At 44.1% G+C, this 21,058-nt stretch overlaps 1 protein-coding gene across 1 annotated transcript in view; it reads left to right on the forward strand.

The window, feature by feature from the left end:
* Nucleotides 1-21,058, forward strand: part of LOC112634677 (transmembrane protein 132B) — a 325,168-nt gene that overhangs the window by 74,246 nt on the left and 229,864 nt on the right. Inside the window, exon 3 of the mRNA XM_025402374.1 lies at nt 9,238-9,384. Coding sequence (XP_025258159.1) covers nt 9,238-9,384 — 147 coding nt within the window. The remainder of the gene's footprint in view (nt 1-9,237; nt 9,385-21,058) is intronic.

The raw sequence follows: 21,058 nt of genomic DNA on the forward strand, positions 1-21,058 counted from the left end.
AGATTAGGGAATGAGTCATGGTGGTATCTGTGGGAGAGGCTTCCAGGCAGAGGGAATGGCAAGTGGAAAGGTTTAGAGATGAGAAGGAATGTGCTGTTTTAGGAACCACGGGGAAGCCAGTGTTCTGTTCCCCACCAACATACAATATTAGCATATTTTCACACACATAAAATATACATTTTTATGAGCATTGCAATTCAAAGCTAGAAGGGTGTGATGGAGAAATTTTCTTTTAGGATTTTTGGCTAATTAAAATTAATTGACTAAAAAGGGGAACCAAAATTTCATAGAAAATAATGACAAAAAACTTCATTGGGATATTTTTTTCTTCCTTGAGAAATGAAATAAAGATTATAATAAAAGTTTGTTTTATCTTATATTAAACAAAATTGGGGGTTGGCAATTCCCAATCTGTGCACTTTGAACCAAGAGTGCATGTTGGTAATTTGTCATTTTTTCTTCCAGTTTTCTATAACTGTACAGTATTGCAGTTTTCATTTCATGTTTGACATTGCCAGTAGGATCACAAAAAGGATCCATTTAGTGGGAATATTCGAGGGCTTCCCCAGTTTCCCCAAGAGCTTCACGACACTCGGCTACTGAATCCGTTGTCTTCTGAAGCACCCATTGTCCTCGTTGCTTTTTCTCCTCTTCACTTGTTCACTATCTATATCTATATCTATATCTATATCTATATCTATATCTATGATGGAGTCTTGCTCTGTCACCCAGGCTGGAGTGCAGTGGTATGATCTTGGCCCACTGCAACCTCCGCCACCTGGGTTCAAGCAATTCTCCCGCCTCAGCCTCCGGAGTAGGTGGGATTACAGGCACCCACCACTATCCCCGGCTAATTTTTGTATTTTTGGTAGAGACAGGGTTTCGCCATGTTAGCCAGGCTGGTCTCGAACTCCTCACCTCAGGTGATCTGCCCACCTTGGCCTTTCAAAGTGTTAGGATTATAGGCGTGAGCCACCATGCCTGGCCGGTAAATATATCTTGAGGGGTGATTGTAGATCCTGGCTTCATTCTCTTTGTCAGTAGCTTTGCATGCATTTGTCCGTCCTCTACTATTACAAGATTTGCAGTTTCACTTTGCAATGGATTTGCATTGCTTTTGCATTGTATTTATAGTTGGCAGTTAGCAGAATCTGACCAATCAAGATGGTAGAGATGTTGAAGTGGTGGGCAGGGTAGATGCTGCTGTTATCTGAGGGCCATGTGTGGGAAGGGACTGACATCTGGGAGGGTCCAGTCATCGATGAGTAGTTTCTTGTTCTGCCAATTTATCCTTCCCTATGTAATCCCATAATTTCAAGGATTCATACAGCAAATGTTTATATAATGAAGACCCTATGGAAATACACATATAAATTTTTTTTTTTTCCATATGTCAGTCGTTATTATGTGAGACGAAAATGGTTCCTGTTTATTGGCCCCTGTGTTGTTTGTTTCTTCACAGTGGGCTGGGACCTGTTAGCTCAAAAGCCTGCTGGCACCAAACTCATATTTTTACACATCCAATTGTTTTAAACATAGCCCAAATAAACAGATTTTTAGACATTTGGAGCCTGCCTGTTTTGCATACCCTGCAAAACTGAGTCCAATGTCTGTTAGTTGTAAATAAGATAAACTTTTTAGCTCTAAAAGAACTCAAGCTGCAACCGCCCTTTAGAGCTCTCTGACCCAGAGACTCCCCACTGTGCTGCTGAGTGACATTATCTAGACATGTGAGCCTGTCTTGAATCCTCCTCTCCTTTCAGAGTTCCCTTTCCCTCCTCCCCTCTGGCTGGTGGCCCCTCATGCCACATCCTTTGGACAGTCTCATGCTGTGAGGGGTTCCTTTCATGTAAACCTGTCAAAGCGTTGCCCAAACAAAACTCGTTGTGTGCTACTGCCACCTTGTGGTCATATATTTTTCCATGCTCAGTGCCCAAATCCCGCAAACTCATTACAGTGGCGAGACCATTTATCTTTTCCACGTAGTTTTAGATATTGTAGTTTTTAAATAACAAGCGCTAAGAATATCACCAAGCCTAAAGATATTTCTCTAAAACAAACTTAATGAATATTCAAGACATAGATGTTCCTGGGCTTAAATTGTTCTAACAAAGATAATCTAAAATTAGGAAGGATTTGGACTAAGGACTGGGATTTAGAAACAATTGTATAACTTGTGTTTAAGAGAGAGGCACATGTCAATAGTCTGGTTTTAGGTTTGTGTTTTTGATACCCAGCATTCATTTGTTATGTTGTAACTTGAATTTCCTTTCAGAAGCCACTCCTTGCTAACTTCTCCCGTGTGATTAGGAGGGGGTTAACTTAGTGCAGGGATAGTTGTTGACCAGCTAAGCCCATGAGCATTGTGCCTCTACCCTAGATGCCATAATGATTGGCTCAAGATTGAGCACTCAGTTTAATTCGGCCAGTGAAAACCTGTCTCCGGGATGTTTCATCCAAGTTAAAGAATTTTGCTTTTTTACTGTGGATGAGGATGTGAGATCTGGAGCTGCTGCAGCAACACTGCGACCATGAGAGATAGTTTATTGGTGAACAAAGCCCACATGCATGAGAGCTGAACAGGGTCCAGTGCCTAATGGAACTGGGGGTAACACTTGAACCTCTGTAGTGAGTTGCATCTGAATTTGGCCCTGCCTCTGGACATTTTCATGGACATGCACCAGAACTGGATTTTTAAAAATCAATTGCAACAGCCATGACATGTCCAAGAATTTGTCAGGTGTACAGCAATGTCCTTTGGGCCCAAACGATTGAGGACTGGATGTTCTCTAGAGCAGCCCTTATGAAATAAATGGATCTACTGTGGCAAATGGAGACATTTGCCTTGCCTAGGGATGTTAGAGGAATTTTCTGCTAAGGAAGAGGAGTAGGATCAGGAAATCGTATCTGGAGAAGACGTGTTTAGAATCTTGGCTGGAGACTTAGGGTAGTTCCAAAGGACATCTCACAAGGTAGGAGGCTTAGATGCTTGTGTGTCTGATCTCTGGAGACCACATGGTAGTAGCATATTGTTAGGAAATTAATAATAGCTAACGCTGATCCACTTGTTTGTTCCAGGTGTTCTAAGCACTTAATATACAGCAATTCACTTAATCTTCGTAATAGCAACACTGCAGGTAGACAGTGTTATTATCCACATTTTACAGATAAGGAAACTGAGTCACAGAAGTTCAGTGGCTATCCAAGGCCTCACAGCTAGTCTGTCTTGTAGCTGGAATTAAAATCTGGGAGTCTTGCTCCTAATCCTTCTCTCTCCATCACCATCCTGACATTCATTCCTGGGTTTTTCCGGCTCTGCTAGAGAGGGAGGAATGGCCAGTGTTTCACTCCAAAGCAAATATATCAGAATTTATTTATTTTATTTTGTCAGTTTATTTTGTTTATAGGTAAGCCACTGCTTTCCTAGACAGACTGTCTCACTCCCTTCTTTGACTCACAGATACAGCGTAACGTAATGGTAATAAACATGCCTGTAGCACTCCATCTGTGCCAGCACTTTATATTGTATTAGCTCACTGAACCCTTGCAGCAGCCTCACGAGATAGCCACTGTGTTAGCTTCCTGGGGCTGCCACAGCAAATGGCCACAAACGCGATGGCATAAAACAGCAGAAATTTATTCTCTCACAGTTCTAGGAGCCAGAGTCCCAAATCAATATGTCCGTAGGGTTGAGAAACCTTCTCATGCTCTTCTCCTACCTTCTGGTTGTTGCTGGCAGTCCTTCATGTTCCTTGGCCTATAGAAGCATAACTCCAGTCTCTCTCTCCCTCTCTTTGACTTCACATCGCTGCCTTCTTAGGTTCCCTGTCTGTCTCTTATAAAGACACCACCCATTAGGGTGGGATTTACAGCCCACCCTCAATCCAGGATAGTCTCATCTTGAGATTCCTAAGTAATTACATCACTGAAGACCCTGTGGCTCAATAAGGTCACATTGTGAGGTTCTGGGTGGATATGAATCACTGGGGGACACTATTCAACCCCCTACAGACACTTATTTTTTCATCATTTGAGAGAGGAGGAGTCTCTGTATTGCAGCAGGAGTCAATGGCAGGACCTGAACCTGGCAGGCTGGTGTGAACACCTGTGCTGTGCCCATCAGGTATAGAGGCCAGAGGGGCAGGCTCAGAAATGAGGACCCCTGCACTCCATCCTGCCTCCACAATGACTCACCTTCTGATTTTGTTCCTGTTCCTTAATTGTTTGGTGCCACAGATTTCGCATTTGTAAATCTAGGATAATGAGACCTACTCATAGTGCTGTAAAGAGGATTAAATATGTTGATACAGGTAAAGCACGAGAAAATGTATGCAAAGCCCCTGGGAAAGTGTCTGGCTCAGGGGAGTGGCCTCAGTAAAGCTCAGCTATTATAATCCACAATATTCCTGAGCGGCGCTAGGATGCACATGGCTGCTGGCATCTTGCAGCTGCCAGAGTTTGGACAGGACAGTTTATTATCATCAAGGCGTTTGGTAGTATTGTCATCAGATGGTTGTGAATTCAAATTGTAGCTTTCCTTACTTTTTTTGGAATATTTATTAGTTCGGAGTTCAGTTTCCTGAACTAATAAGGAACTAAGTTTTTCCATTGTGGGCTGTTTGGTTAACTCAAACGTTAGTAGACATGCTTAACTAGATCCTTTTGCTAGTGAACTTCCAGTAGACTGTGAGTACCTTCTACTGTCCAAACAGGAATCTTCTTTATCTCCTCTGGCTAAAGCAGAATGCAAAACTTCCCTCCCCCGGTCGTACCCACACAATTTGCCTGTCTAGTGACGCTCATCAAGTTTCCTCATGTGGAAAATGGAAGCAGATGCGATACTACCCCCACGGGGTTGCACGAGGTGTCCGTGTATTAGCAGTGCAAGGTGGCGGACAGTGCCTGGCTTCCAGAAGGGGCTCGAGACATTTCAGCATTTGTGAACAAGTTATTTTCTACTGTGAAATGGGTACTGGGGGAAGGTGAGCTACAGTCTCAGTCTGTGGCCAAAACCATCTGAGACTCACTGGTCTGAACTGAGCCATGCTCCTTTTTGCATTTCGAAGCGCTTCATGCATAATACCTGAAAGTCAAGAAATCCTCTTTAAACATGGGAGGACTGGGTGCATGATATGGGGTATAAAAATATTTCACAGCCTTGATGGCATGAGTTCTAATTGCACGCTTCCTTCTCCAGCCCCCGCCCATGGCAGACAGTGAAAGACTTGACCCACCCACTGAAAAGCTGGGAAGGTCTCAAGACCACCCTCACTTCTGATGTCATCTGCAAGTCTGGAGGGTCCCCAAGACCACCCTCAGGTTCCAAAGAACTCAGAAAAGCTGTTGTACTTATAAATATTGTTTATTCCAGTGAAAGGATGCACACTAAGTTCAGCCAAGGGAAGCGGTGCATAGAGTAGGATCCAGTAGAGGTCCAGGGGCAAGCTCCCAGTTGACCTTTCCCAGTGGAGTCGTGTGGACAGCATTCGCTTCTCCCAGAGCTGATGTTCAACAACAGGCACAGAGTGCTGCCAACCGGGGGAACTCACCCAAGCTTGGCATCTAGAGCTTTTTTTTCACCAAGGCCCCAGGTAAACAAAGACATTCTTATCAGGCAATGGTCAGCTTGTCCCAAGTCCTGCCTCCCTGCCTTCCTCGGGTCCCCTGGACCTGTTAAGGACCAGTGAGTACAAATTAATGGCAAGCACTGTGTTTCCTCAGCCCCTGCCAGGGCACCCCCCATGCTAGGAAATGCTCTGTGGAAGACTTGGACTGTCTCCCCGCACTGGACCCTCTGCTTCTCAGACTCTGAGGAAGAGTTGGCCCACTGTGAGAGTCTCTGTCGGGATAAACCAGAGCCAGAAGCCCAGTGCAAGAAGCACTGTGCACGGAATCCCACGAATCAGCTCAGAGCTGATGAGTGAGGAAGCCCCTGAGGACGAGGGGACCTGTGTCTTAGTTCTGGGTCAGAATAAAAGAAGGAACAAAAATCTCACAGAAGATCCTTGAGTGAGTACGTGTTGTATCCCCAAGACTGAAGGGAGAGGGGCCTGCAATGAGGGCTCAATTAAGGAGCTAAAATGTGAGACATTATTGTCCCCAGACTTAACTATTGAGGCATTTGTCAGGCAATAAATGATGCAATGTGGGTCATAAAAGAAATCTTCTGTTAATGGACCGGTGCATGAAAGAAAGGAGTGGGATTTGGAGTGAGGGGATCTGGTTTTGCATCCTGGCTCTGCCAGAACCAGCTGTGTGACCTTCAGCCGGTCATGCACTATCAGGTGGGAGGGTCTGATTTGTTCATCTGGGTGTTGAGGACAACGGTGACAGGCCTGGCCGCACGGCTGCTTGGTGAAAGAACTCTGTGGGAGAGTGAGAAAAGCTATTATGGTAGCAAGTACCGATAAGAAGGAGGCGGTGTGTGGACAGCGGAAGGGACTCTGTTTCTCTAGATACGACTCTGGAACATTCTCTGCAGTTGCCCCTTTGGCAACAAGATGGGATGGTTGGGGGCAGGGACAGAACAGGATGCCTCTATTTGTGGTTTGCATAAATTAATTCCTGGAACATCATGACAGCAAGAAAGAAAGCTTTGTAAGTAGCAGATTTGGACCCCAGAATTCAGCAGAAGAATGATCAAGTCAAGGCAAGGCATGGCATCTGAGTCTCCGGGAATTGCAGGCATTGCAGTGACTTTTTGGCGTGTGCAGGAGCAAGCAGAATGATGTCTTAGAGTCTGTGTAAAGACCTACAGGAAGGGGAGAAAGGGAGGCAGAAACATTCCATTTTCTTCAATGAGATAAGCAGACATTTGAATCCCCTAATTCTACAGCCTCAGGGTTCCTTACGGTGCGGGGTAAAGTTGGCGCTTTCCTCAGGTTTGAGAATCTCTCTCCTGCTTGAATTCTGCCATGAGAGGCCGCCTTCCTTGGGCCTTATAGGTGTTTTGATTTGAGTTTGATACATTCTATTTTTTTAAAGTTTCAGTCATTCCTGGGAGGCGTCATTTTTCACCTGTGGTTTTTTTCCCCCCATTTTCTTTTTTGTATTGAGGTAAAATTTACATCACATAAAATTAGCCATTTCACTGGCATTTAATACATTCACAGTGCTGTTGGACCACCATCTTTGTTTACTTCCAAAACACTGTCGTCATCCCAGAAGGAAACTGGGTACCCGTTAGCTAGGCAGCTACTCCCCATTTCCCCCGGCCTCACTTTTCCCCAGTCCTTGGAAACCACCAGTCTGCTTTCTGTCTATGGATTTACTTTCTGTATGTTTCATCTGAATGCAGTCATTTACTATGTGGCCTTTTGTGTCTGGCTTCTTTCACTCAGCATCACGTTATCGAGGTTCATCACATGGCACGTGTCAGAACTTCATCTCTTTTTATTGCTGAATAATATTCCATTGTATGGATAGACCACATTTTATTTATCCATCCATCATAGATGGGCATTGAGTTGTTTCAGCCTTTTAGGTATTGCCCACAGTGCTGCTGTGAACATGAGTCTACAAGTGTTTGTTTGAGTGCCTGTTTTCAATTCATTTAGGTATATACCTAGGAGTGCAATTGCTAGGCCTTGTAATTCTATGTCTAACTTTTGGAGAAACTGGAAAACTGTTTTCCACAGTGGTTGTACCATTTTACGTTCCCAAGAGCAGTGTATGAGGGTTCCAATTTCTCTACATCCTCACCAGCACTTAGTATCTGTCTTTTTTATTGTAGCCATTCCAATGGGTATGAATTGGTATGTCATTGTGGTTTTGATTTGCATTTCCCTGATGACTAATGATGTTGTTGAGGATATTTTCATGTGTTTATTGGCCGATTATATAACTTTGGAGAAATGTCTAGTCAAGACCTTTGCCGAGTTTTTCATTATGTTATTTGCTTTTGTGGTGATTTTGTGGGAGTACTTTATATATGCTGAATGCTAGGCCCTTATCAGATAGACAGTTTGCATATATTTTCTCCCATTCTGTAGGTTGTCTTTTTGCTTTCATTCACTTGTTTTTAAATAGTGTCCTAGACCTGCTGCTATGTGTGGATTTGATTAATTAATCTTGGAGGGAATCTTTGCTTCCCATCAATCATTTCTTGGTGGTGCTGGGATATCTGGCTTAATGCACCTGTCTTTGCTGACACTCCTCTAACTCCTCCATATAATATTTGGCTGCCTTTGGTATCCCTTTTTTGTTCATGGGAGAGGGTGCCCAGGGTCTCACTGGGGCCTTTTCTTGTGGGTCCACAGGCTTCTGGGAAGCAGAAGGGAGCTGGTCACCTTCCCAGCCCAGCATGCACTGACCTCTGCAGCATTAGTTCACAGCATTAGTTCACATCCCCAGAAGTCCCAGCAGGCCCTTGTGGTGATACCTGTGTTCAGTGAAGGCATAGTAAGCAATGGGCACCCCACGGCCTGCCTTCATCCTTGTCCCTCCAGATGCATACACAGCATTGGGCCAAGCCCCCAGGTTGCCCTGGGAGAACATGGATGTTGTCCATGGACTCCCCGCTGTTATCGAGGAGACATTTTCTGGTTAGTAGCTATGTGAGGATCATTTCAGGAGCAGTGTACAAAAAGAAAGAAACCCAGACTGTTAACTCTCCTTGGCCTTTTCTCAATGGCAACACACTTGGGTCTTTGATTCTTCCTGGTGGAACTGTGTTCTGTGAACATTGTGCCAGGCAGCACCTGGTCCCGTTATCCCGCCTGAATGCCACGTTTGTTCTTCAGACACCTGAGGACTGGGTGCTCCTGTCCATTCCTGCCCCCAGAGTGCGCAGTGCAATGGCCTCCTCTTCCATCCCCTGGGCTGTGCGATCTTCTGGCCTTGTACAGCCCACCCTGCGTCTTAAAGACTCTTCTCCATCTCCAGGTGAAGAACAGGCCTTGCAGATCCATCTCTCCTGCCCCGAGGCACCTGTTTCATTTGCATCTTGCTGGGGTCCCTGGAGCAGCAAGTGATCTGGTTCCCAGCACACTGATTAAACAGAAAATTAACGCACATGGCAAAAGCTGGGGCTCCTACTTCCAGGCACTTGTAAAAATTACAAGACACTTCGTTTTTAAAGGAAAGTCACTTGCCACCACCCTTCCCCACATCTCCCAGAGGAAGGGGGCGACGTTACACATACTTTCCCGGTGATCTGCTCTAGTGCCATATTTTATTACCTGTTTCAAACTAAAATGGTTTTATTATATATAGTATCATTGTTTTCCCACCCCACAGAATTAAGGCGGCAGCAGGTGTGAAGATAATGGCAGTGAGAGTCAGCAGTGAGGACCAATGGGCAGTCCAGGAGGAAATTGATAATGGCAGCACTCAGACGTCGGCCACCCTCACCTGCATGGGCCATCGCCCGGACACGCAGAGCAGGTAAGCGTGGAGATCCCCAAAGCACCTCGGCAGTGGGGAGGAGGGGAGTGGCTGCCGGAGCTGATAGCAAAATAATGCGCGTGTGGATAAAGCGATGCCTCTGCATTTAATGGGCAATGGTTTCCTTTGCGCTCATCAGCGTAGCTCAGCCATGCCGCTTCTGAATGGCTCCATTACTGAGATGTGCCATGGTATTGAGGCTTCTATCCTTGATGCTCTTCACACATAAATGACCTAATTAGGTCGGCAGTCTCAAAAATCACCAGAGTTCACATCTGTCACAGCGTCGAGTTTGGTAACCGCATTTTAAATTTTTATCTTTATTATTACTATTGTTATTGTTTGCAGCAAAGAGTTGAAGAAGGAAATGGAGGAAATAAAAATGATTTAAGAGGCAAGGGGAGAATATACTTAGTAATGAGTAAACCAAGGGTAGCTTTAGCTATCGGGCATTTGTCTCTTAGTGCTTAAATATAGTCATTTTGCTGATATCACACTTGGGAATTGGCACATGGCCTCAGAATCTTAATTTGAATGAACTTGGCATTGCTGGAAGGCAGCCTGTCTTCTCCCATTCAGACACCAACCTTGGGCTTTACAGGGCTGAACTCACCTGGGACCCAGAGAGAGGTGATCACGTGTCACCTCATATCAGGACACCCGGCAGGTAGAAAGAGCTCTCACCTGTGTTGCAACCGCCTTCCCTACACGGTCCCGTTGCCTCTATTTTCTTCTTGTTTCATTGAACACCAGTCTTCTGTGAGATTGCTTCACTGGGAGGGCTAACAAGTTTTGCTGGACATGTGGCCTCCTGCTTTAAAACCTCTGGCTCCTACTTCTCCCGGGAGGGGGCTCAGACTCCTCAGCCTTCCGAGTCTGCCGCTTATCACCATATATTGTCACAACCAGTTCTCTTTCTTCCCTAGGCTTTAAACTCTTCAAGGCCTGCAGCGTTAGGAATGGGGGAGGCCTTCCGTGAATGAATGAGGGCCTGGGCAGAGGGGAGCATGAGAAATGGAGGGTCTTTTCCAATGAGTTGCTGGCAAGTGCTGTCTCTTCTTGGGTGACCCCAGCCAACCTCAGCTAGAACTCTCTTCTGCTGGCTTTTGAAGATCTCTTTCAGAGGGAGAGAAGTGACTCAGACGGAGTGGTCCAAAGCCTTCCATTAGGAATCACTGACCAAGTGATCTGGATGCCTCTTACTCTAAACTCTACGTTCCGGTCATCATTCTCTACATTTATCGACAGAGTTTTCAGCCCGCAACCCCGCTTGACCCATGGTTTCCCTGCAAATTTGTATCTGCCTGCCAGACACTCCTAAATTCCGGGTTGTTAAAGTTTCTAGGGAGCCTGGGATTTTTACATTTGCTTAGGTGCTTTCAGTTGCAAGTCATAGAATATTTACCTAAAAGTGGCTACTGCAGCAGGGTTTTATCATCTCACATAAAATAAATTGAGAGGTAGGTGGTGCCATGGATGGTGAATCCAGCAGCACAACGGTGTCTCCTGGGTGTTTTCTGTCTTCCCACTCCAGTGGACCCAGTGCCCTGACTGTCACTCTCCAGCTTGGGTTCCTCATGGTCACAAGATGGCTGCAGCTGTTCCAGGCATCACAGACTCACCCAGCGATATCTAAAGACTGGAAAGGGGTTGGGGGTGGGTCTCTCTTCATGTGTCCCTTTTTACCAGGGAAGAAAACCTTTCCAACAATATCCATGGAAGTCTTCCCTTTAGATCTTATCAATACGCAGTGGGTTCCACGCTTTTGCCCAAGAGGCAGGGTACCCTTGGAAAATGAGTATCTGGTATTATTTCCAGGCTTTGTAGTGGGAAATGGTCTCTGTTGCCAGGGAATGAGGATGGGAGAATGGGTGCCTGCTGGGTGGTTGGCTCACAGTGTTTGCCACACTCTTTGAAGCTGGCTTCTGTCAAAGGTTGTAGCTTGATTCTCTACTTTGCCTGGGGGCCCTGTGTGTTTGTATTCCCAGTGGCAGACTTCCTCTTGGTTGCTGGGCTTGTCAGGTGGCTTTATGTCCCTGCTGGTGGAGAAGTTCGGGGGTGGCCTGGTACCAGGAATGTAGAGTCAGGTGCTCAAGCAGTATCCTTAGCAACCTGTCTCCCTGGTTTGGCTTTTTCTCAGACAGGCCCTTCCCTCCTGGAGGCAAGATGACTGCCAGCAGCTCCCAGCAAACATCTGCTAACTTGGTCACTTCAGGGAGAAAGCTGCTGTCCCCAGACAGGCCAGGCACAAGTCCCAGTGCTGGTCACCACAGAGTCTGTTTGGCATAACTTAGATTGTGCACCCACCCTGAACCAATCACTATAACCAGCCCTGAACCAGGGGTTTTGACCAGCCCTAATGGAAGAGCTTTGGCAGATAATAGGGGAGGGATTGTAGGTGGGCAGCAGATGCTGACGGGGACAGGAGCTGGAGTGGGCGCCACCCCAGTTACCTTAGCCTCATGCCTCCTGCTGTTGTGAGTCCAAATGGGATTTTCTGGCTCCCTGCCCTCAGAAATCACTGTCTGGGTACATAATGGTGATATCCATGGTCTATGCTTAGGACATTAATTTTGTTGATATATTTGACTGACCAAGTGGTAATGTTTTAAATTGAAGAGCAACCTGGGCCATGGTTATCACTTTTTGGTTCTGTGAGAATCAGTTTTGTATTCTCTTTAGAAAAGATTAAAAAAAGGTTACAGGGGAAAAAAGTAAAGTAGTTATATAAGCAGAGTTACATAATTATGAGACACTCTCACATCGTCTCATAAAGGAGAAAGGGTGTCCTCTTTCTCCTTCTCTTTCTCCACATTTAGTATCTGACCTCCCTTGGATCCTAAGAAGGGCAGGGATTGTCACTTTGGCATGACAATCTATGTTTACCTAATCTCGCAAAACCCATTCCATCATCTAAATAAATAATTGCTTCTTTTTATCCCTTTTTTTGTTGAATTGTAATATCAAATGGGGTGTGAAGTACAGGCTCGTGGACCGTGCTTGCCGGCTAACAAAGTGAATATATGAATATATCCTCAACAAAACACCCTGCAGAAAACTGTAATCTCTGAATTGTGACAACCTTGAGTGGAATAGAGTTTTTGATAGAATATAATGTACAAACTGCCTGAAATTCTGTGATAAGAATTAGAAATGTGTTGTATGGGAAGACCCGACGTGCTCGGTTAGAAAGGCAGTAAAGATCTTAATTTAAAATATTTTAATGAACACTCATTGTGAGGAAATGTGAGTAATAAAGATGAAATCCACAAGATAAAGAGTGGTGTTGCCAAAAGAGGAGAGAGGAGATTAGAAAAAAAAAGCAAATTTGAAAGTGTTCAGAACAGATAACACTGAACCAAGGGAAATGAAAGCTGGATGATGGACTATTTGCATGGAAGCCACGTGCAGCCAGGTAGGTTGAGATGAGGTTGTTCTTTGAATGATTCTTGTCTGGCTCTTTCTCCAAACCTCAGAGAAAATAAACTGCAACTTTTTATGTGGTCAGAAACCACAAGACAGAGCCCATTCTTATCTAAAAACTCGAATAGAGGGAGATAAAAGCTCAGAGGATAGGCAAGCAACAGGCCTAAAATAGATTTCTTCAAAAAAACAGGCGTACCCATTTGCTGTAACCCAACTCAAGGTAAAGTCAAGACCCAATCCAGATGTTCACTGTGAAGGGTACTGTATTAGTCTGTTCTCACACTGCTGATGAAGACATACCCAAGACTGGATAATTTATAAAGGAAAGAGGTTTCATTGACTCACAGTTCCACATGGCTGGGGAGGCCTCACAATCAGGGCTGAAGGCAAATAAGGAGCAAAGTCACATCTTACATGGTGGCAAGTAAGAGAGCTTGTGTCAGGGAACTCCCTTTTATAAAACCATCAGTTCTCATGAGACTTATTCACTATCACAAGAATAGCATGGGAAAAACCCACCTCCATGATTCATTTACCTCCCACTGGGTCCCTCCCATGATGTGGAAAATATGGAAGCTACAATTCAAGATGAGATTTGAGTGGGGACACAGCCAAACCATATCATTCCACCCTTGGCCCTCCCCAAATCTCATGTCCTCACATTTCAAAACCTGTCATGCCTCCCCAACAATCTCCCAAAGTCTTAACTCATTTCAGCATCAACTCAGAAGTCCACAGTTCAAAGTCTCATCTGAGACAAGGCAAGTCCCTTCTGCCTGTGAGCCTGTAAAATCAAAAGCAAGTTAGTTACTTCTTGGATACAATGAGGGTACAGGCATGTGGTAAATACAGCTATTCCAAATGGGAGAAATTGGATAAAATGAAGGAACTACAGGCCCCATGGAAGTCTGAAATCCAGTGTGGCCGTCAAAGCTCTAAAATGATCTCCTTTGACTCTGTGTCTCACATCCAGGTCACACTGATGCAAAAGGTAGGTTCCCATGGTCTTGGGCAACTCTGCCTCTGTGGCTTTGCAGCATACAACCCTCTTCCTGGCTGCTTTCATGGGCTGGTGCTGAGCGTCTGCAGCTTTTCCAGGCACACGGTGCAAGCTGTCAGTGGATCTATCATTCTGGGGTCTGATGGACAGTGGCCCTGTTCTCATAGCTTCACTAGGCAGTGCCTCAGTGGGGACTCTGTGTGGGGGTTTCCACCCCACATTTCCGTTCCATACTGCCCTAGCAGAGGTTCTCCATTAGGGCTCTGTCCCTGCAGCACACCTCTGCCTGGACGTCCAGGCATTTCCATACATCCTCTGAAATCTAGGCAGAGGGTCTAGATTCTTAACATGTGGCCCAACACCACATGTAAGCTGCTAAGGCTTGGGGCTGGCACCCTCTGAAGCCATGACCCGACTTTTACGTTGGCCCCTATTAGTCATGGCTGGAGTGACTGGGACACAGTGCACCAAGTTCCTAGGCCGCACAGAGCAGGGGGGTCCGGGCCAGGCCCACAAAAGAAACAATTTTTTCCTGTGGGCTTCTGGGCCTCTGATGGGAGGCGCTGCCAGGAAGGTCTGTGACATGCCCTGGAGACATTTTCCCCATTGTCTTGGTGATTAACATTTGACTTCTCATTATGTTTGCAAATTTCTGCAGCCAGCTTGATTTTCTCCTCAGAAAAAGAGTTTTTCTTGGATATGGGAGCTATAATTCAATACGAGATTTGAGTGAGGACACAGCCAAACCATGTCAGCTACCATATTGGAAAATCTGGAAAATCCAATCTTTCAGGAGTTTTTCTCTGCCTACCCTAGTCTAGAAAAATATTATAACCATTTAGCAGAGGGAAAGGTCGTCCTTTTAATTAACTGAACTAATTCATTGTTTTTTGTGAAACTTAACATTTGGCCATCAAACAAAAAACAATGTTGACATAAAAGGACAGTTACATATCAAGTGTCATTGTATGGATTTGTGAAACATGGACCAGCCTGAATCTTTCACTGTGCTGAAGGATTCTTATTCAAGTTTAAGAAAAGAAGAAAGGAGACAGCTGAATGATTATAACAGCTGCCTCTATTTCAACAAAGTAAAAGTAGTTCTTCTTACCTGACCCCATTTGTGTTAGTCTCTTTCCTTCTATAAAATACTTTGTTGAAAGGTAAAGGCTAGAACACACAGAACATGTTCATATGTCTTTGAGGACAATTTTGTGTGATTCTGTTTGTCCATTTCTCATTTTATTTAAAAAATCTATTGAAAAACCATATGACTCTTGTTAGGTGCCAGGCACTATGTTATGTCTTTTAGGTGAATACAATTTTAAAAATCAGAACTATTAGAACCCTGCGAAGTGGATATGGAATGTTATTATTATTATTCCCGTTTAACAGTTGTGTAAATTGAGACAGTTAAATGATTTCCTGAGGCCTCAGAGCCGGTATGTGGTCAAAGCAGTCCGACTTTAGAGTCCACGCTTAAACCGCCACCTGGGCTCCTCAGAAGGCGTGGCAAGGTGCCTGTGCTGTGAGCTATGGTCGCATCCTCCTGCTGTTGCCCAACCAGCTTTCAGCTTTCTCGTTCCCACAGGACCGAAAACTCACTAAAAGCAGTGCCCACAGCACGAGCAGGCCCTCTGGCATGTGGAAATAGGAGAGGTAGGTGGTCAGAGAGTGGCCCCTCAAAAGACATGTCCATGTATGTTCTCATCCCCAGAACTTGTGAATGTGACCTTATTTGGAAAAAGCGTCTTTGCAGAGGTCATTAAGTTATAAGGATCTTGAGATGAGATCATCCTGGATTGGCTGAGTGGACCCTAAATCCAATGACTGGTGTCGTTTTAAGAGACACACAGAGGAAACGGCCACGTGGTGACAGAGGCAGGGATGTGAGTGATACAGCCACGGCTGTGGAAACCAAGGAGCGCTTGGAGCCACCAGAAGCTGGGAGGCGAGGCACTGATTGTCCTCTGGAGCCCTTGGCAGGAGCATGTTTCTTTTGACATATTGGCTTTGGATCTCCGGCTGCCGGAAGTGTGAAAGAATAAGTCTCTGTTGTTTTAAGCCAACAAGTCTGTGAGGATTTATAACAGCAGCCCCAGGAGACTAGTCCGGGGCGTAAAGAATACCTGTTGAATAAGCAGGTTGAGGCGGCCCAGTCCTGGATGCCCATCAATCACCTGGGAGTCTTTACAAAGTGCAGACAGTCCCGGATGCAGATTCCCCAGCCCTTACCCCAGTAGGCTACAAGCATTGGCCTTTGAAGAAAAGCATCCAGGTGATTTTAATGTGCAGCCCGGGCTGAGAATTCCTGGGAGACATGAATGAATGAAAATTCGTTTAAGCCCTGGGAGAAGATAACAATACTTAAACGATTTTAGGATTTGAAAGCAATGGATTTGAGATACACAATTCTTAGATTTACAGTCGCATTTGCCACTGGACACTTGGAGACCTCTGAGTACCGGCTACTTCAGGAGTTCAAAGCCAGGATCCCGTGTCGATCATATCCCCCATGTAGGGAAATGCATCGTGCACAGGGCACCTGCCTGTAGGGAGAGCCACACTTAACAGAGCGGAGGGAGGTTTGTTTTTGTTTGTTTTTATTCATGCTAGAAAGTGGCAACAGAGTCCTATAAGAAATGGAGGACTCCTCCCTGACCCCTTCAAAAAGCCAAGGCCTGCAGAAGAAAAGAAAAAAGAAACATTTAAAAACACTCCGCTTATTTTTTCTAACCAGTGGGAAGCACTTTGAATTTATGCTGCCGGCCAGTTTCAGCATAAGTATAACAAAAGGCTTCTTACTTCAAAAGTAATAGATGGTTCAATTGTAGAAAATTTAGAAAATACAATTGGGTAGAATGGAGAGGATAAAAGTAATCTCCAAACCTATGATTGAAAGGGTAATAACTGTTAATATTTTGAGTATATTGGTATTCTATGTGTTCACATCTATATACAGAAATATGTTATTTCTGTGCATATTAGACTTGCTCATTTAGCTTTGAAAGCTGTTGTTTTCTGTAATAATAAAGAATAAATATACAGTAACATCTTTTCATGTCATTGAATATTTAATTATAATGATGATTATCAAACCCTTTAAAAAAATTGGTCAAAGTGATTAACCCTTTTCCCAGAAAAATGCAAATACACACACATAAACAGTTTTCCCAACAATTTCAAGATTTGTGGAGCCCTTCAATGAATCTGTAATTTTTAATGTATAATATTCTATTGCTATTATAGCAGCATATTCTATTCATTTCCCATATTTCACTTTTTCCCCCTTTTAAACATTGCTGTTGGCCATTTTTATGAGGTTGTATCTTTTTCTTGTTAAACATTCCTTTAAAATATTTTTTCTTTTGAAGCATAAAATGTCTGTCAAATATCTTTGTAGATAAGTCTGTAGGAGGGAAAGCTAGACATGAACTGGCGGGTCAAAATACATGATGCATTTTTAAGTTCTGGATGCTTTGGTGAGCTTGTCCTGCCTGTTTACAGGGCTCTGTGTGTGCCCAGTGCTCGCTTCCTTTGCCAACAGTGGGCATTACCTTAAAAAAATTAATTGGATAGTTGAAATATGGTTATCTTCTTATGGGCATAATTTGCATTGACATAATTTCTGGTTACATTTAGTAACTTTTCCTGTGTGTGTTTGCCAATGTTTTTCCCTACTTGGTTGCCTTAATTTTGCACTGTGTTGTTACTTTAGCAAGATTTTAGGTTTGTGCGTTTTCAAATGTAGTCATTGTTTTCTTTAAGGCAAAGACTCTAATATGGAGGAGGATGGAGCAGGCCTAGCGGAATGCCAGAGAGGCTGTGCCAAAATCCATTCATCAGCCTGAGCTGCTCAGTGGTTAGGGAGAACCAGTGGCTGATGCTAGTTAAAGCAGTAAAGGCAGATTTTATTCAGAGACTCTTCCTCCAACAGTGGAAAAGAGACCTCCGTGTAGAGGGGGACTCAATTGTGAATATAGTGGAGACAACTGGGGATTTATAGCCAAGGAAAGGAGGAGGGGAGGAGGGTGAATGAGGGGTAGGCGGATGACAGGTTACTAAGAGGAGACAGCAAGGATAGGGGGATTCTTGCTAAGCCTACTTAGGATTCTTGCTGAAGGCAGCCAGATATCAAGGGTGGGGGATTCTCTCTAAACAGACTTAGCAGATTCTTCCTAAAATTGGGATATGTGAGTCCAGCACGGATGGGGAATGGGGTGGGGTTGAAGGATGGGGAGGAGGTGGTGGAGGATAGGTTTGAGACCAAGTCAGGGCTCAGAGGTGCCTGACTCACTTGGTTAAGGAGAGGGTTGCAGTGCCCCCTGCTGGCCTGTCCAGGGCAGGTAGTGCAAGTGAGAACTAAATCTTGGTTGTTTCAAGCCATTGAAGTTATTTGTTACCACAGCATAACATAATCTATCCTGACTTGTACAAAGAGTTTTCAATTATACATTAAAAAAATGTAATAGACTTCTTTGACGGGAGCAGTTTTAGGTTTATAGAATTGAGTAGAAACAAAATATAGCAAATTGCCACATTACCCTTTACCCCTCCAGTTCCCCTATTATTACCATCGTGCATTAGTGTGGCACGTTTGTTACGTTTAATTAGTCAATATTGATATATTATTACTTACTAAAGTCCACACTACATATTGGGGTTCACTCCTTGTGTTGTAGGTTTTGCTAATGTATGACATTTATGCACCATTACAGTATCACACAGGATATCTTCACTACCCTAAAACCACCCCCTGTGCTCTACCTATCATCTCCCTCCTTCTCCCTGAACTCCTGGCAACCACTGACCTTTTTACTGTCTCCATAGTTTTGCCTTTTCCAGAATGTTGTATAGTTGGACTCATGCAGTATGTACTCTTTTCAGATTGGCTTCTTTCACTTGGCAATATGCGTTGCAGTTTCCTCGCTGTCTTTTCTTGGCTTGATAGCTCATTTCTGTCTATCACTGAATGACATTCCATTGCCTGGATGGCCCACAGTTTATCCATTCATCTACTGAGGGACATCTTGGTTGCTTCCAAGTTTTAGCAATTATGATTAATGCTACTATAAGCATTCAGATTCAGGTTTTTCTGTAGATGTACGGTTTCAACTGATTTGGATAAGTGCCAGGGAGCGCAATCGCTGGATCATATGATAAGAATATGTTTAGTTTTGTAAGAAACTGCTAGACCGTCTTCCAAAGCGGGTGTAGCATTTTTCATTCCAACCAGCAGTGAATGAGACTTCCTGTGTCTTCACATCCTTGCTAACATTTACTGTTATCAGTATTTTGGATTTTAGCCATTCTCATAGTTGTGTGGTGGTATCCTTGTTTTTAAAAATTTGCAGCTGCCCAGTGATACATGATGCTGAGTATCTTTTCATGTGCTTATTGCCATCTATATATCATCTTTGGTCAGGTGTCTATTCAGGTCTTTTCTCATTTTTTAAGTTGGGTTATTCTTTTTTTATTATATGTTTTGCAACTTTTTTTTTTTATTCTGTGGCTTGTCTTTTCATTCTCATGATTAAATATACATTTTGAGTAGTGATACCAGTTCCATAATACATTCATAGATTTCAAGTGACTGCCTTTGGATGACTAAAACGTTCTAAAGTTCTGATTCTCAAGATGGCTGATTTAGAGCAGAAAAAAACATACTTGGGTGTTCTGGTGTGGTTGTAAAACAAAAAGAAAAGTCTTAATTTTGGCCCCTGAGTCTTCCTGATGACCAGGAGGTTCTCGCTGGCTGAGGGCTATGTCCCTGGTGACATGCAGGTTCATACAGCTCATTCCTGGAATGTCTGTGTGGCCACCTCAAGGTCTTTCTGACCAGGTCTTTCCCCACTAATCCATCCAGCTGCTAGTCTAGTCTTCTTGAAACAGCTTTCATCATGACCTAGTGGTCCTGTTACCTTTCTCAGCAAATCAAAGCAATTGGACGGACTGTTACAGTCGTTTTGAGAATCAGAGCTCGAGATGCGGGAAACCCTAGTCCAAGAGTCAGACGCTGAGACAGTGAACTGAACCGGTAGGCAGCGCTCCCCACAGTCATAGGACAAGAGACCAAGTTTGATGGAACAAAGAGAACACAATGGGTTCTGTATGGAGAGAATCTAAAAAGGCTTCTCAGAGGAGGTAACTTTTAAATTGGTCCCTAAAGCATGAGTAAGAGTTTAAAAGTGTTTAGAAATACACATTTCTGGGAAGATGACCTATTAAACCAATCTGTATGTAATATTAACACTGTATTATATTCATCTTGCAAAATGCTCTTAAATGCAAAAATTTGATGTGGCACAGGTAAGGCTTGATAGTGGGGCTGGACGATCCTAGAGTATGGGAGGGTGCATCTGGTTGGGGGCCTCTTTGAGCAGTCTATGCAAAGATGCCAGTGTGAGAGGAGTTTTCAGGATTTATTGGAAGCAGACCTTCCTGATACAACATTTATTGAGCACTACTGTGTGCTAGGTCCTATGCTCTATATTATGCCCTTTAATTATCAAAATAGCCAGTGAAGAAGGTACCGCTCTTAGCAACCTTACAGATGGGGAGACTGAGGGTCAGAGATGTTAAGGGCCCATAGCCGTGTAACTAGGACTGGTGGACCTGGGATTTGAACCCATGCTTCAAGACTCCAGAACAGTGCCTGGCAGAGTAGCCTCTCAGCAAGTATATGTTGAATGTTTTAAGTCCAACGCTCTTTTCTCAGTATCAGAGTAATCTAAAAACAAGAAGTGGATGGGGCCAAAGAGAAACTTTGCCAAAAGTCAGCCCTTTGGTATGATTTTGGTAGCTCCCTCAGATTCCTGATTTCAGCTACATTGCTCGAGATTACGAGAACCTGGGCCTTAATCACCACATTGCCAGGTTCATGCACTGTAGGTCCTTTGCAGAATGGAAATAGAGGATAGAGTTTCTCTTAGAAGCTTCAAATGTCATTGAGATTCCAACATGCCCTTTGTTACCAAGTGCAGATTTTATTTCTACTGTAGGATTTAACTTTCATAATTTCCTTATACAGGCAAAGATTGAACCAGAGGGAACTGGAGTCTTTCTTTCCGTAGGTCTGCTAGCGTGATGATTTAAAACCAGAGCCTTTGCATCAGATTTCTGATGGGGTGTTGAAGAAACAAACCAAGGGTACCTAGCCAAGTAGATACTAATGGAAATGACTTTTTTTTTCTTAAGAAAGAAGTTCTGTCTCTATTACCCAGATTGGAGTGCAGTGGCATGGCCATG

This window comes from Theropithecus gelada, chromosome 11 (assembly GCF_003255815.1).
Source record: "Theropithecus gelada isolate Dixy chromosome 11, Tgel_1.0, whole genome shotgun sequence".
Lineage (NCBI taxonomy): Eukaryota > Metazoa > Chordata > Mammalia > Primates > Cercopithecidae > Theropithecus > Theropithecus gelada.